This window comes from Ammospiza nelsoni, chromosome 4, assembly GCF_027579445.1.
Source record: "Ammospiza nelsoni isolate bAmmNel1 chromosome 4, bAmmNel1.pri, whole genome shotgun sequence".
In the NCBI taxonomy this organism is placed as follows: Eukaryota; Metazoa; Chordata; class Aves; order Passeriformes; family Passerellidae; genus Ammospiza; species Ammospiza nelsoni.
The window spans coordinates 67,968,856-67,986,063 of NC_080636.1; the positions used below are offsets into that span (position 1 = coordinate 67,968,856).

Below are 17,208 nucleotides of genomic sequence, written 5' to 3' on the forward strand. Positions count from 1 at the left end.
TACATTTCAAATGTTTTGCAGAGGTGCCAGCTCCCCATGGCCCTTAACAACTGCAAGCAGGGCAGACAGAAATTCTCATTACACATCAGTGGTGGGTTTGCAGATCTGGGGGACTAGAGCGTCACATGGATGTTTTAAGTAAAAACAACAGTACATATTTGAAAGATCTTTTTACAACTATTGTGTAGATTATCCACTCAACAGCAGACACTAGACATGTCTTCAGAGCCATGAAGTGCCAGCACAAGGAGCACATTTATGTCCTTAGGTGTGAGATGAGATCATAAGCCATCTGTATGGAATGCTATCTAGGAAGCAGGTGAATGAATTCCTTATTTGTTACAGGACTTTTGCAATTTGTTGGTTTCAACTTCAAACACTGCCAACCCTATGGGCTATCTGAGCTTTCATCCTCTGGAATTGCCTTCCAGCCCTTGTGCAATGCAGAAGACAGAATGGGAATCAAAGCCAACTACTCTGTGTCCCAGGAGTTCTGTACAGTGGGTCTGTCTGCACAGCCTACAGAGTATTTTTGGTTTTGGCTGAGCACTTAAATCAGCCCACCTTGGGGCTGAAGAGGGCACTGCAAGGCACAGGAAAGCACATGAAAATCCTGGAGAAGAACTGTATTCTTCTTCTACAGCATCTGGTGGGTTTGCCCTGCTAGGATAAGAGGCATGAAATATAGCAAGTTTGATCAGATATTAAGAGGAAATTCTTTACTGTGACAGTGCTGAGGCACTGGAACAGGCTGAGAAGTGGCCAATGCCCCATCCCTGGCAGCATCTGAGGCCACTCAGATGTGGCTATGAGCAATTTCCTCTAGAGAGAGGTGTTCCTGCCCATGGCAGGGTGGGTGGTACAACATGATCTTTGAGGTCCCACGTAACCAAGGCCATCCTGTGATTTTGTGAAGGACATATGAATCTACCATAGAGCTGAATGTGCCATGCTTGAGTCTACAGAGCAATGCCCTCCTCATTCATGAATGTTACACTTTTTTTCTGATCATGTCTAGTCCCATTTGCTAATCCAAATATCAACAAATGTCCCTTGATAAAAAAAAGAGGAACCTATATATACCTATATAATTATTCCCAATAGCCAAAGACCTAACTTCTCCTCATTATAGCATTCTAAATGCTCAGTGATCCAAAAGGGGGTTTATGTCATTAGTGGCAGTCTTCTAGGAAATTATCCCATGCCTTAGGTTTGCAAAAGTGTCTTTTCAGCCACACAGAAGGAAGATTCCTTTCTAACTGTGGGGGTAACATCACACTCAGGCTGCTCATCTCAGCCTGGTCCTCCAACAAGCTCTTGCTCATCCAATCCCTGCAATACACCACCTTGTCCAATGCCTCAGCAGAAAACAGCTCTGGGGAACCTGAAAAGCCTGGGTGGAGTGAACCTACCTACAAACCTGGTTACACTGGAGTGAAGCAAACGTATCCTTGGAAAAAAAAATCCTTTCTTGACAGACCTTCCCCTTACTGCTGTGGTGAAAATAGCTCCAATACCACAGACAGTAAAGCTTCAACCCAGACAGCAACGTGTCTTTGTCATCCACACCACATCTTCACTGCCTTTAACTGGATTTTGTTTGGTTTTTTTTTTTTTTTTTTTAATTTTTAACCTCTTTGCAAATATGCTGGTGTGAATTGCCACCAGGTCAACTGCTCCAACCTGGCAAAAAAGGGGATGCCAAGAAGCCCCAGCAGAGACGCAGATCTCCTCCCTCCACACCTGCCAGAATCATCTGGAAGGAATAATCCAACGTTTCCGAGCTTCCTGAGCCTTTCAGGCAGGGAGGGCAGGCAATGACCCAAGGGCAGAGTCACTGATAAAAGGCTCCCTGGAGGACCTCTGCCCCCATCCATCTCCCTGCCGCTGTCCAGCTCCTCCCCTCAGCACTCCCTGTGCAGCATCCAGCCCCCGACACACATTAACCAGCGCTCTCCAGAGACGGTGCCGCGCCGGGACTGCTCCCGCTCCACGCCTGGCGGATCCTGCAGCACGCCCGGGCAGCAGCTTCCCTCCAGCCTGCCACAGCCACAGACACGGCTCTGCTACGACCTCATGGCCACTGCGGGAAAAGTAAGGACAAGGCATTTCCCATCCTCCTTCCCAGGTGCCCTGCTCTTGGCCAAATCCGCTGCAGAAGGCTCAGCCTGCACACCACTCCGTGTGCCCTCTTTCCTCTGACCTTACTCTCCCTCCTCTCCCAAACCCCTGAGAATTTCACCAGACACTGCTCTCGGGCAACTGCACACGTCCAGACCTGCATTCGGTAGTGCATTCCCCCTCTGTCCTGCTCGGCTGCTCAGGAGACAAAATTTGCAATTGTGCTGCCTGAAAAGCACCCTCCTGCTCAAAAATCCCACCCTGAGCTCCTGCTCTGGCAGCAAACGCAGCTCTTCAGTGGTGCCCTCTTCAGCCGCTCACCTCCTGCACTCAGCCTTGTCCATGGCAATAGCCTTTCCAGGCTGCAAGCCCCATCTTGCTGATGCCAAACTGCTTTGAGTTGATCGGGGAAGGGTTTGTGCCATGTCACACGCAAATCAAAACTTGCTAAAGGAAATAAAGTATCCAGGTGCCCATCAGATGGGGACAATTTCATAGTCCCTCTCGCTCACCTTCAGCCCAGTGTGTCACAAGGCTGACATCAAAGCTCTCCATTGGCATTTCCATCAGGTAGGGTCTGCAGTGCTCATGGCAGCACAGTCTGGCCAGTAACGCATGGGGATATTATGAAAACTCCACCAAAGCCATCAGAACCCAGCAGCTTTCTAAGGCTACACCTGACACTCTTTGTGTCACAAACCACAAATGGGGTTTCCTCAGACCCTAAACCAGGCCAGTGGTCATTGGACAGCACGTGGTTTCAGGTGCAGTTGAGCATCACCAGGTTTGAGCACCTCGGGTTTAGGTGATTGCAGGATGACTTCCCCCAGCCGTGTGCTAAAGGCAAACGTTCCCATGCAATGAATTCCTCTTGCTTGTTTCCAGGTTATCAGGTGCAGGGCTGCTGTTGCCTGGGCCCCGGGCAAACTCTCTGTTGAGGAGGTGGAAGTTGCACCCCCAAAGGCAGGGGAAGTCCGGATCAAGGTAAAAATACATCTCAATAACTTTTTCTTCCTTCCTTGTGGGAATTGCTCTTCTTGTGGTTATACCTTCAGTAAAACTCAGGGATCTGCATTCTCCAAGAGGCTTTCATTGCCCAGGGCTGCCTTGGCTCAAATGCACTATCTGCCAGGGGCTCCTTTTTGGACTAATTCTTGTCTAAGCTGTCACATAGGAATTCCTGTCTCCAGCCCTTGCTCTGCTGGACAGGGCTCTGGTGTCCACACTGTGGCCTCTCCTCCACTTCCACCTCAAGCTCAGTGCAGAGGAAAGCCACATGGAGCATTCAGAGTCAGCAGAAGGGGAAAGCCCAGCCTGGGCTCAGTGTGCTGTCATAGAGTGCCAGCACTGACTGAGGGGCATCATAACATCCCTGGAAAAATTGCTTCCACAAACTGAGTTAGACAGAGGCCAGGACATCTGCTTGTTCCTCTCCAAACAGCTTGTGGCCACAGGTATCTGTCGCACAGATGATCACCTTCTGCAAGGTTGCTTTCCTAATGCAGAATTCCCAGTTATACCTGGACATGAAGGAGCTGGAATTGTGGAAAGCGTTGGAGAAGGAGTGACCTCTGTGAAACCAGGTAACTGACACACACACACAAAAAATCACATGACCAGGAATCAGATCTGCCACAGGTAGCATCCTTAGAACCACATAACATGGGATATTGCTTTCTTCCAGGTGACAAAGTGATCCCACTTTGCCACCCTCAGTGTGGGAAATGCAGCTTCTGCCGGAATCCTGAATCCAATTATTGCCAGAAGTCCCAGTAAGTTTACTTTGCCTTCCCCTACACCTACATGGGATGGACTTTATGACAAATCAGTGCTTCACTCAATCAAATACAAATACTTGCATCTCCTCCACAGTTTCTCTGAACCACAAAACCTGCTGCCGGACAAGACCAGCCGCTTCTCATGCAAAGGGAAGCAGATCCATCACTTCCTGTGGGTCAGCACCTTTGCAGAATACACCGTGGTCCCAGAGTACACTGTTGCCAAGATAGATGCTGCAGCACCTCTAGACAAAGTCTGCTTGTTTGGCTGTGGGTTTTCCACAGGCTATGGGGCTGCCATCAACACAGCCAAGGTTGGTGTTCAGGCCTGTTTAGCACTCCAGGGTCACCCTCACATGCTCATCAATCCTGTGCAAAAGAAACCTTCTCCTCCTCCTGCTCTTGCTGCTGGAGACCCACAGGCTCCCATCTGTGCAGGTAAAACCAGGCTCCACCTGTGCTGTTTTTGGCCTCGGAGGAATTGGCCTCTCAATTGTCATGGGCTGCAAGGCAGCTGGAGCTTCCCGCATCATTGCCGTGGACATCAACAAGGACAAGTTTGCCAAGGCCAAGGAGCTGGGAGCCACCGACTGCATCAACCCTCGAGACTTCCAGAAGCCCATCCAGGAGGTGCTCACTGAGATGACTGGGCAGGGCGTGGACTACTCCTTTGAGGCCATCGGGCACAAGGACACCATGGTAGGTGGCACTTGAGCATCTGTCCTCCCTCCCAGATCATCACAGGCTCCTCTCAGGGCAAAATTGACCCCCATGGGAAGATCCTCACAGGCTGCCTGCACTGCTGGGCATATGTTTGTGAGAGAAAACAGCATGATCTTAAAAAAAGCCCCATGCTCTCCAGGTGTGCTCCACAAGGGGACATGGCATGTTTTCAGATTCCCAGGGAGGAGCAGGAGATTGCACAAAAAGAGCACTCCCCTGACTGACCCATAAGGGCTCTCTCTCATTCTCCTGCCTGTCCCATCAGATTGCTGCCTTGGCTTCCTGCAATATGAGCACTGGTGTCTGTGTGATGGTTGGAGAAGTGGATTCTGGTTCAGAGATTTCCATCGATCCCACACTTCTGCTGACGGGGCGTATATGGAAAGGGACTTTGGTTGGAGGTATTGTACTTCAGAAGGCACTCTAAACAATTCAGCTTTTTGTTTCTTGGCAGTTGACAATCCATAGGAAAAGATGGTTGACAATCCATAGGAAAAGATGGTTGACAATCCATAGGAAAAGAGGGTTTTCAAGCAAAAGACAACTAAAGAGGAGCATGCCACTGCCTGTATTGAACATTAGCATTAGACATGCAAATAGTCCTCCACCTGTGTCACACAGTAACCCACTCATCCCAAAGAGCAGAAAACATCTCACAAGGGTGTGGCACCAGCACTGGTCACTAGTCCTGACCCTGACAGTAACACTACCGTGCCAAAAGAGCCTTTCCCCCAATATTCATGCAGCTGCTCTCTCCTGTTTCTAGGCTGGAAGACAAGAGAATGTATCCCCAAATTAGTTTCCGGCTACTTGGAGAAGAAATTCAATTTGGACTTGCTGATCACGCACACGCTGCCATTCGCTAAAGTGAACGAGGGATTTGAGTTGCTACGTGCAGGAAAAAGGTGAGACCCTGAACCAGCAGGAGGTTCAGCAAACCTCAGCACCTCCTCCTAAAGTTCCAACAGGCAGAGCATGCAACACTGGCTTCCCAAAGAGCACCTGAGCCTTTTGAGGAAGCAGGGCCTCCCAGCTGAGTGCTGGCAAGATCTGCCACAGCCCCAAGGGAAGAGCCCATGTTCAGCACAGGCAACCCTCCTGCTCATGGTTCAGCTCAGCACAGATCCTGTGGCCTTATCCCATGAGGGGCTCCCGTCAGCAGGGATTTGAAGGCTGCCCCGCTGCTGCACGCCTCATGCAGCTCAGTCAGGAAGAGGCTGGATGGCAGAGAAGGTGGCCGGTCCCCAGACACACCTGCCTGCCACACTGCCTGCTCCTGAGCTGCAGCCAAGCCTCCCTTCCCTTCCACGTTTCAGTATCCGCACTGTCCTGCTCTTCTGAGGGACGCGGCCTAGGAAGCCGAGCGGAGGGACCAGAGCAGCAGGTGCTCTCCAGGCCCGGGCCCTTCTCAACCAGCACCTCCCCTTGTGGGGCACCAGGAGAAGAGAATGAGGAACTCACCTGTGCTGCTGCCACTGCTGGTCCTGCTGTGCCCAGACAGGACATGGAAGGATGTCTCTCCCAGGAAAATGCTTTTACTAATAAAGGTTTTTAAACCAACTCATCTAATACTGTGCACTCCATCAATAGAGCTTCCAGGGCCTTGGGACAACTGGTTGACAGATCAGGAACACTGGTAGTGATTTCCTTGACCTGTCGGTAACAAGGAATTATACTGGTAGGAATAGGCAGATCCTTGGGGTCAATGCATGGCTCCAAGGCTGGTGCAAGCAAAACAAAAATACTGGGTATTTGACTGTGGGGTGATCCATTCACCTCCTCGTATACAGCCACCTGACAGGATGAGCTGTTCTCAGAGTGGAGAAGGAGTTCTAGCACAGGAGCTAGCATGGCTGCTTGACAGAGGTTTAAACTAGTCTGGGAAGGGGAATGGGAGAATACCAGGCTGGCCAGTGATGAGCAGTGGCATTGTGTGCCAAAGCGTGAGGAGAGGAGCAGGAAGGGAACCCCTATATCTGCTTGATAAGTGTTGGCTACAAAACACCACTCGTGAAAATATTTCTATACCAATGAATGCAGTTTGAGGAACAAGCAATGGTGACCTGGAAACTTTTGTCAGGTGCCAGAGACTTGATATCATTGGCATAAATGAAACTGGTGGGACAAGTCCTGTGACTGGAGTGCCCTGGGATGGTTGGATGGTTACAGGCTCTTCAGGAGGGAAAGGCAGGGCAGAAGAGGCAGGCAGGCGGCACTGCATGGAATAGAAGGGTTGGAATGTATGCAGCTGTAATGGCACAGTTGAGAGCCTCTGGGTGAGAATCAAGGGGCAGACAAATCACGTGGATGTCAGCATGGGCATCTACTATAGACCCATCACTGTGCTCTGTACTATTCCCTCCTCAGTTTTCCTTCCTTCCTTCATTCTTATTTGTCCTCTTTAGATCCTGATCTTAGAATGGAGGCTTTTCTCCTGCTCTAGTTTTCATCTTGAAACAACCTCAGAGAAATGTACAGACTGTAATGGGGAAGAGACATGTGCATTTGTGTCCCATCACACACAAATGTGGGTGCTAGAGGTGCTATTCCTAGGCTATCAGAAATCATAAAGTAAAGTTCCTCCTTGGCAATGTAATTGCAGAGTGAAATTGTGGAGGATGTATTATGATCACAGCTAGTCCCACAAAGGAAATTTTTTTGAGGAAAAAAAAAAAGAAAGAAAACAGAAAGGCAAGGCTGTGGTCCTAATGGGTCCCCCCCAAGTTGAGATATTCCATCATTCTATGATAGCATGGACTCAAAATCAGCAATTGTTCCAAGAGTCCTGTTCTCTATTTTAACATTTCTTCCCTAGCCATTCTCCTCCACTAGGATGAACTCAATCAATTGCTCATTTTAATAGATCTTTGTCAGAATTGTTTTCTATATCTCTGCTAGGTACAATATATCAGAGTGAATCTAACTCCCACTTTCCTTACCTCATTTGCCTCAGACCACTATCATTTTGTAAGAGGTGCAAAATATTTCTGTTCTTATGGAAATTAAAGCACCAGGGCGTCTTTTAGAATAGGGAATTATTAATACTGCTAACAAATCTTGTAGGATATGGTCTAGTTTGTCCTTCACAGTAGAATGCAAAAATTGTCTCTGAAACAGGTGCCCTCTTACACTGAACAGAAATGTAATGCTGGGTCATTAATAAGGGAACTCATATCAGACTCTGACTTGTAATTAAAAATTACAGAAACCTGATGCTGGCACCAGGAAAGATAAGATTTGTACTTAGCCCTCATAACTGCGTTTCAGCATACGTTCCACAGAGATTTCTGTCAAATATTCTACTGTCTTTCCACCTCTTTGATACAGGCAGCAAACAACCAGAACATAAAGTAGGGGACACAAAACTGACTACCAAGATGAAGACAAACACCTTGAGGTCTGTGCCTGTGTGTAAGGGCATCTGACCTCACAGATCAGCTCTTAAAGCTTATCAGATACATGACTACATACAGCAAGTCAGGATAGCAATTATTTAGAATGTAGATACACAGGATTGGCCATTGAAAAGTTAATCATTAAATCCATGCCTGCTGACATACAAGTTTGATCTTATTTTCCCTCTATTACCTGGATAAGACAAAAACAACAACAATCTCCTGTCTGAAACAGATACAAAAAATCTGCATAGCAAGAGGATCTCAGTATCAGCTCCCTACAATAATTACATACATTTCAAATGTTTTGCAGAGGTGCCAGCTCCCCATGGCCCTTAACAACTGCAAGCAGGGCAGACAGAAATTCTCATTACACATCAGTGGTGGGTTTGCAGATCTGGGGGACTAGAGCGTCACATGGATGTTTTAAGTAAAAACAACAGTACATATTTGAAAGATCTTTTTACAACTATTGTGTAGATTATCCACTCAACAGCAGACACTAGACATGTCTTCAGAGCCATGAAGTGCCAGCACAAGGAGCACATTTATGTCCTTAGGTGTGAGATGAGATCATAAGCCATCTGTATGGAATGCTATCTAGGAAGCAGGTGAATGAATTCCTTATTTGTTACAGGACTTTTGCAATTTGTTGGTTTCAACTTCAAACACTGCCAACCCTATGGGCTATCTGAGCTTTCATCCTCTGGAATTGCCTTCCAGCCCTTGTGCAATGCAGAAGACAGAATGGGAATCAAAGCCAACTACTCTGTGTCCCAGGAGTTCTGTACAGTGGGTCTGTCTGCACAGCCTACAGAGTATTTTTGGTTTTGGCTGAGCACTTAAATCAGCCCACCTTGGGGCTGAAGAGGGCACTGCAAGGCACAGGAAAGCACATGAAAATCCTGGAGAAGAACTGTATTCTTCTTCTACAGCATCTGGTGGGTTTGCCCTGCTAGGATAAGAGGCATGAAATATAGCAAGTTTGATCAGATATTAAGAGGAAATTCTTTACTGTGACAGTGCTGAGGCACTGGAACAGGCTGAGAAGTGGCCAATGCCCCATCCCTGGCAGCATCTGAGGCCACTCAGATGTGGCTATGAGCAATTTCCTCTAGAGAGAGGTGTTCCTGCCCATGGCAGGGTGGGTGGTACAACATGATCTTTGAGGTCCCACGTAACCAAGGCCATCCTGTGATTTTGTGAAGGACATATGAATCTACCATAGAGCTGAATGTGCCATGCTTGAGTCTACAGAGCAATGCCCTCCTCATTCATGAATGTTACACTTTTTTTCTGATCATGTCTAGTCCCATTTGCTAATCCAAATATCAACAAATGTCCCTTGATAAAAAAAAGAGGAACCTATATATACCTATATAATTATTCCCAATAGCCAAAGACCTAACTTCTCCTCATTATAGCATTCTAAATGCTCAGTGATCCAAAAGGGGGTTTATGTCATTAGTGGCAGTCTTCTAGGAAATTATCCCATGCCTTAGGTTTGCAAAAGTGTCTTTTCAGCCACACAGAAGGAAGATTCCTTTCTAACTGTGGGGGTAACATCACACTCAGGCTGCTCATCTCAGCCTGGTCCTCCAACAAGCTCTTGCTCATCCAATCCCTGCAATACACCACCTTGTCCAATGCCTCAGCAGAAAACAGCTCTGGGGAACCTGAAAAGCCTGGGTGGAGTGAACCTACCTACAAACCTGGTTACACTGGAGTGAAGCAAACGTATCCTTGGAAAAAAAAATCCTTTCTTGACAGACCTTCCCCTTACTGCTGTGGTGAAAATAGCTCCAATACCACAGACAGTAAAGCTTCAACCCAGACAGCAATGTGTCTTTGTCATCCACACCACATCTTCACTGCCTTTAACTGGATTTTGTTTGGTTTTTTTTTTTTTTTTTTAATTTTTAACCTCTTTGCAAATATGCTGGTGTGAATTGCCACCAGGTCAACTGCTCCAACCTGGCAAAAAAGGGGATGCCAAGAAGCCCCAGCAGAGACGCAGATCTCCTCCCTCCACACCTGCCAGAATCATCTGGAAGGAATAATCCAACGTTTCCGAGCTTCCTGAGCCTTTCAGGCAGGGAGGGCAGGCAATGACCCAAGGGCAGAGTCACTGATAAAAGGCTCCCTGGAGGACCTCTGCCCCCATCCATCTCCCTGCCGCTGTCCAGCTCCTCCCCTCAGCACTCCCTGTGCAGCATCCAGCCCCCGACACACATTAACCAGCGCTCTCCAGAGACGGTGCCGCGCCGGGACTGCTCCCGCTCCACGCCTGGCGGATCCTGCAGCACGCCCGGGCAGCAGCTTCCCTCCAGCCTGCCACAGCCACAGACACGGCTCTGCTACGACCTCATGGCCACTGCGGGAAAAGTAAGGACAAGGCATTTCCCATCCTCCTTCCCAGGTGCCCTGCTCTTGGCCAAATCCGCTGCAGAAGGCTCAGCCTGCACACCACTCCGTGTGCCCTCTTTCCTCTGACCTTACTCTCCCTCCTCTCCCAAACCCCTGAGAATTTCACCAGACACTGCTCTCGGGCAACTGCACACGTCCAGACCTGCATTCGGTAGTGCATTCCCCCTCTGTCCTGCTCGGCTGCTCAGGAGACAAAATTTGCAATTGTGCTGCCTGAAAAGCACCCTCCTGCTCAAAAATCCCACCCTGAGCTCCTGCTCTGGCAGCAAACGCAGCTCTTCAGTGGTGCCCTCTTCAGCCGCTCACCTCCTGCACTCAGCCTTGTCCATGGCAATAGCCTTTCCAGGCTGCAAGCCCCATCTTGCTGATGCCAAACTGCTTTGAGTTGATCGGGGAAGGGTTTGTGCCATGTCACACGCAAATCAAAACTTGCTAAAGGAAATAAAGTATCCAGGTGCCCATCAGATGGGGACAATTTCATAGTCCCTCTCGCTCACCTTCAGCCCAGTGTGTCACAAGGCTGACATCAAAGCTCTCCATTGGCATTTCCATCAGGTAGGGTCTGCAGTGCTCATGGCAGCACAGTCTGGCCAGTAACGCATGGGGATATTATGAAAACTCCACCAAAGCCATCAGAACCCAGCAGCTTTCTAAGGCTACACCTGACACTCTTTGTGTCACAAACCACAAATGGGGTTTCCTCAGACCCTAAACCAGGCCAGTGGTCATTGGACAGCACGTGGTTTCAGGTGCAGTTGAGCATCACCAGGTTTGAGCACCTCGGGTTTAGGTGATTGCAGGATGACTTCCCCCAGCCGTGTGCTAAAGGCAAACGTTCCCATGCAATGAATTCCTCTTGCTTGTTTCCAGGTTATCAGGTGCAGGGCTGCTGTTGCCTGGGCCCCGGGCAAACTCTCTGTTGAGGAGGTGGAAGTTGCACCCCCAAAGGCAGGGGAAGTCCGGATCAAGGTAAAAATACATCTCAATAACTTTTTCTTCCTTCCTTGTGGGAATTGCTCTTCTTGTGGTTATACCTTCAGTAAAACTCAGGGATCTGCATTCTCCAAGAGGCTTTCATTGCCCAGGGCTGCCTTGGCTCAAATGCACTATCTGCCAGGGGCTCCTTTTTGGACTAATTCTTGTCTAAGCTGTCACATAGGAATTCCTGTCTCCAGCCCTTGCTCTGCTGGACAGGGCTCTGGTGTCCACACTGTGGCCTCTCCTCCACTTCCACCTCAAGCTCAGTGCAGAGGAAAGCCACATGGAGCATTCAGAGTCAGCAGAAGGGGAAAGCCCAGCCTGGGCTCAGTGTGCTGTCATAGAGTGCCAGCACTGACTGAGGGGCATCATAACATCCCTGGAAAAATTGCTTCCACAAACTGAGTTAGACAGAGGCCAGGACATCTGCTTGTTCCTCTCCAAACAGCTTGTGGCCACAGGTATCTGTCGCACAGATGATCACCTTCTGCAAGGTTGCTTTCCTAATGCAGAATTCCCAGTTATACCTGGACATGAAGGAGCTGGAATTGTGGAAAGCGTTGGAGAAGGAGTGACCTCTGTGAAACCAGGTAACTGACACACACACACAAAAAATCACATGACCAGGAATCAGATCTGCCACAGGTAGCATCCTTAGAACCACATAACATGGGATATTGCTTTCTTCCAGGTGACAAAGTGATCCCACTTTGCCACCCTCAGTGTGGGAAATGCAGCTTCTGCCGGAATCCTGAATCCAATTATTGCCAGAAGTCCCAGTAAGTTTACTTTGCCTTCCCCTACACCTACATGGGATGGACTTTATGACAAATCAGTGCTTCACTCAATCAAATACAAATACTTGCATCTCCTCCACAGTTTCTCTGAACCACAAAACCTGCTGCCGGACAAGACCAGCCGCTTCTCATGCAAAGGGAAGCAGATCCATCACTTCCTGTGGGTCAGCACCTTTGCAGAATACACCGTGGTCCCAGAGTACACTGTTGCCAAGATAGATGCTGCAGCACCTCTAGACAAAGTCTGCTTGTTTGGCTGTGGGTTTTCCACAGGCTATGGGGCTGCCATCAACACAGCCAAGGTTGGTGTTCAGGCCTGTTTAGCACTCCAGGGTCACCCTCACATGCTCATCAATCCTGTGCAAAAGAAACCTTCTCCTCCTCCTGCTCTTGCTGCTGGAGACCCACAGGCTCCCATCTGTGCAGGTAAAACCAGGCTCCACCTGTGCTGTTTTTGGCCTCGGAGGAATTGGCCTCTCAATTGTCATGGGCTGCAAGGCAGCTGGAGCTTCCCGCATCATTGCCGTGGACATCAACAAGGACAAGTTTGCCAAGGCCAAGGAGCTGGGAGCCACCGACTGCATCAACCCTCGAGACTTCCAGAAGCCCATCCAGGAGGTGCTCACTGAGATGACTGGGCAGGGCGTGGACTACTCCTTTGAGGCCATCGGGCACAAGGACACCATGGTAGGTGGCACTTGAGCATCTGTCCTCCCTCCCAGATCATCACAGGCTCCTCTCAGGGCAAAATTGACCCCCATGGGAAGATCCTCACAGGCTGCCTGCACTGCTGGGCATATGTTTGTGAGAGAAAACAGCATGATCTTAAAAAAAGCCCCATGCTCTCCAGGTGTGCTCCACAAGGGGACATGGCATGTTTTCAGATTCCCAGGGAGGAGCAGGAGATTGCACAAAAAGAGCACTCCCCTGACTGACCCATAAGGGCTCTCTCTCATTCTCCTGCCTGTCCCATCAGATTGCTGCCTTGGCTTCCTGCAATATGAGCACTGGTGTCTGTGTGATGGTTGGAGAAGTGGATTCTGGTTCAGAGATTTCCATCGATCCCACACTTCTGCTGACGGGGCGTATATGGAAAGGGACTTTGGTTGGAGGTATTGTACTTCAGAAGGCACTCTAAACAATTCAGCTTTTTGTTTCTTGGCAGTTGACAATCCATAGGAAAAGATGGTTGACAATCCATAGGAAAAGATGGTTGACAATCCATAGGAAAAGAGGGTTTTCAAGCAAAAGACAACTAAAGAGGAGCATGCCACTGCCTGTATTGAACATTAGCATTAGACATGCAAATAGTCCTCCACCTGTGTCACACAGTAACCCACTCATCCCAAAGAGCAGAAAACATCTCACAAGGGTGTGGCACCAGCACTGGTCACTAGTCCTGACCCTGACAGTAACACTACCGTGCCAAAAGAGCCTTTCCCCCAATATTCATGCAGCTGCTCTCTCCTGTTTCTAGGCTGGAAGACAAGAGAATGTATCCCCAAATTAGTTTCCGGCTACTTGGAGAAGAAATTCAATTTGGACTTGCTGATCACGCACACGCTGCCATTCGCTAAAGTGAACGAGGGATTTGAGTTGCTACGTGCAGGAAAAAGGTGAGACCCTGAACCAGCAGGAGGTTCAGCAAACCTCAGCACCTCCTCCTAAAGTTCCAACAGGCAGAGCATGCAACACTGGCTTCCCAAAGAGCACCTGAGCCTTTTGAGGAAGCAGGGCCTCCCAGCTGAGTGCTGGCAAGATCTGCCACAGCCCCAAGGGAAGAGCCCATGTTCAGCACAGGCAACCCTCCTGCTCATGGTTCAGCTCAGCACAGATCCTGTGGCCTTATCCCATGAGGGGCTCCCGTCAGCAGGGATTTGAAGGCTGCCCCGCTGCTGCACGCCTCATGCAGCTCAGTCAGGAAGAGGCTGGATGGCAGAGAAGGTGGCCGGTCCCCAGACACACCTGCCTGCCACACTGCCTGCTCCTGAGCTGCAGCCAAGCCTCCCTTCCCTTCCACGTTTCAGTATCCGCACTGTCCTGCTCTTCTGAGGGACGCGGCCTAGGAAGCCGAGCGGAGGGACCAGAGCAGCAGGTGCTCTCCAGGCCCGGGCCCTTCTCAACCAGCACCTCCCCTTGTGGGGCACCAGGAAGAAAGAGAGAATGAGGAACTCACCTGTGCTGCTGCCACTGCTGGTCCTGCTGTGCCCAGACAGGACATGGAAGGATGTCTCTCCAGGAAAATGCTTTTACTAATAAAGGTTTTTAAACCAACTCATCTAATACTGTGCACTCCATCAATAGAGCTTCCAGGGCCTTGGGACAATTGGTTGACAGATCAGGAACACTGGTAGTGATTTCCTTGACCTGTCGGTAACAAGGAATTATACTGGTAGGAATAGGCAGATCCTTGGGGTCAATGCATGGCTCCAAGGCTGGTGCAAGCAAAACAAAAATACTGGGTATTTGACTGTGGGGTGATCCATTCACCTCCTCGTATACAGCCACCTGACAGGATGAGCTGTTCTCAGAGTGGAGAAGGAGTTCTAGCACAGGAGCTAGCATGGCTGCTTGACAGAGGTTTAAACTAGTCTGGGAAGGGGAATGGGAGAATACCAGGCTGGCCAGTGATGAGCAGTGGCATTGTGTGCCAAAGCGTGAGGAGAGGAGCAGGAAGGGAACCCCTATATCTGCTTGATAAGTGTTGGCTACAAAACACCACTACTTCGTGAAAATATTTCTATACCAATGAATGCAGTTTGAGGAACAAGCAATGGTGACCTGGAAACTTTTGTCAGGTGCCAGAGACTTGATATCATTGGCATAAATGAAACTGGTGGGACAAGTCCTGTGACTGGAGTGCCCTGGGATGGTTGGATGGTTACAGGCTCTTCAGGAGGGAAAGGCAGGGCAGAAGAGGCAGGCAGGCGGCACTGCATGGAATAGAAGGGTTGGAATGTATGCAGCTGTAATGGCACAGTTGAGAGCCTCTGGGTGAGAATCAAGGGGCAGACAAATCACGTGGATGTCAGCATGGGCATCTACTATAGACCCATCACTGTGCTCTGTACTATTCCCTCCTCAGTTTTCCTTCCTTCCTTCATTCTTATTTGTCCTCTTTAGATCCTGATCTTAGAATGGAGGCTTTTCTCCTGCTCTAGTTTTCATCTTGAAACAACCTCAGAGAAATGTACAGACTGTAATGGGGAAGAGACATGTGCATTTGTGTCCCATCACACACAAATGTGGGTGCTAGAGGTGCTATTCCTAGGCTATCAGAAATCATAAAGTAAAGTTCCTCCTTGGCAATGTAATTGCAGAGTGAAATTGTGGAGGATGTATTATGATCACAGCTAGTCCCACAAAGGAAATTTTTTTGAGGAAAAAAAAAAAGAAAGAAAACAGAAGCTGTGGTCCTAATGGGTCCCCCCCAAGTTGAGATATTCCATCATTCTATGATAGCATGGACTCAAAATCAGCAATTGTTCCAAGAGTCCTGTTCTCTATTTTAACATTTCTTCCCTAGCCATTCTCCTCCACTAGGATGAACTCAATCAATTGCTCATTTTAATAGATCTTTGTCAGAATTGTTTTCTATATCTCTGCTAGGTACAATATATCAGAGTGAATCTAACTCCCACTTTCCTTACCTCATTTGCCTCAGACCACTATCATTTTGTAAGAGGTGCAAAATATTTCTGTTCTTATGGAAATTAAAGCACCAGGGCGTCTTTTAGAATAGGGAATTATTAATACTGCTAACAAATCTTGTAGGATATGGTCTAGTTTGTCCTTCACAGTAGAATGCAAAAATTGTCTCTGAAACAGGTGCCCTCTTACACTGAACAGAAATGTAATGCTGGGTCATTAATAAGGGAACTCATATCAGACCCTGACTTGTAATTAAAAATTACAGAAACCTGATGCTGGCACCAGGAAAGATAAGATTTGTACTTAGCCCTCATAACTGCGTTTCAGCATACGTTCCACAGAGATTTCTGTCAAATATTCTACTGTCTTTCCACCTCTTTGATACAGGCAGCAAACAACCAGAACATAAAGTAGGGGACACAAAACTGACTACCAAGATGAAGACAAACACCTTGAGGTCTGTGCCTGTGTGTAAGGGCATCTGACCTCACAGATCAGCTCTTAAAGCTTATCAGATACATGACTACATACAGCAAGTCAGGATAGCAATTATTTAGAATGTAGATACACAGGATTGGCCATTGAAAAGTTAATCATTAAATCCATGCCTGCTGACATACAAGTTTGATCTTATTTTCCCTCTATTACCTGGATAAGACAAAAACAACAACAATCTCCTGTCTGAAACAGATACAAAAAATCTGCATAGCAAGAGGATCTCAGTATCAGCTCCCTACAATAATTACATACATTTCAAATGTTTTGCAGAGGTGCCAGCTCCCCATGGCCCTTAACAACTGCAAGCAGGGCAGACAGAAATTCTCATTACACATCAGTGGTGGGTTTGCAGATCTGGGGGACTAGAGCATCACATGGATGTTTTAAGTAAAAATAACAGTACATATTTGAAAGATCTTTTTACAACTATTGTGTAGATTATCCACTCAACAGCAGACACTAGACATGTCTTCAGAGCCATGAAGTGCCAGCACAAGGAGCACATTTATGTCCTTAGGTGTGAGATGAGATCATAAGCCATCTGTATGGAATGCTATCTAGGAAGCAGGTGAATGAATTCCTTATTTGTTACAGGACTTTTGCAATTTGTTGGTTTCAACTTCAAACACTGCCAACCCTATGGGCTATCTGAGCTTTCATCCTCTGGAATTGCCTTCCAGCCCTTGTGCAATGCAGAAGACAGAATGGGAATCAAAGCCAACTACTCTGTGTCCCAGGAGTTCTGTACAGTGGGTCTGTCTGCACAGCCTACAGAGTATTTTTGGTTTTGGCTGAGCACTTAAATCAGCCCACCTTGGGGCTGAAGAGGGCACTGCAAGG

The 17,208-nt window shown here is 48.3% G+C and overlaps 2 protein-coding genes across 2 annotated transcripts; both read left to right on the forward strand.

The window, feature by feature from the left end:
• The first annotated feature begins 1,927 nt into the window (after nucleotides 1-1,927).
• Nucleotides 1,928-6,182, forward strand: LOC132072241 (alcohol dehydrogenase 1-like). Its single transcript, XM_059470383.1, has 9 exons — nucleotides 1,928-2,094; nucleotides 3,007-3,105; nucleotides 3,563-3,704; nucleotides 3,806-3,893; nucleotides 3,994-4,213; nucleotides 4,338-4,598; nucleotides 4,888-5,023; nucleotides 5,389-5,527; nucleotides 5,939-6,182. The coding sequence occupies exons 1-9, from the start codon at nucleotides 2,077-2,079 to the stop codon at nucleotides 5,961-5,963; spliced, it is 1,128 nt and encodes a 375-aa protein (XP_059326366.1). The 5' UTR covers nucleotides 1,928-2,076; the 3' UTR covers nucleotides 5,964-6,182.
• Nucleotides 6,183-10,235: 4,053 nt separating this feature from the next.
• LOC132072259 (alcohol dehydrogenase 1-like) lies at nucleotides 10,236-14,374 on the forward strand. The gene is made up of 9 exons (XM_059470423.1): nucleotides 10,236-10,402; nucleotides 11,315-11,413; nucleotides 11,871-12,012; nucleotides 12,114-12,201; nucleotides 12,302-12,521; nucleotides 12,646-12,906; nucleotides 13,196-13,331; nucleotides 13,697-13,835; nucleotides 14,247-14,374. Exons 1-9 carry the CDS (start codon nucleotides 10,385-10,387, stop codon nucleotides 14,269-14,271), a joined length of 1,128 nt encoding a protein of 375 aa, XP_059326406.1. The 5' UTR covers nucleotides 10,236-10,384; the 3' UTR covers nucleotides 14,272-14,374.
• The last annotated feature ends 2,834 nt before the right edge of the window (nucleotides 14,375-17,208 follow it).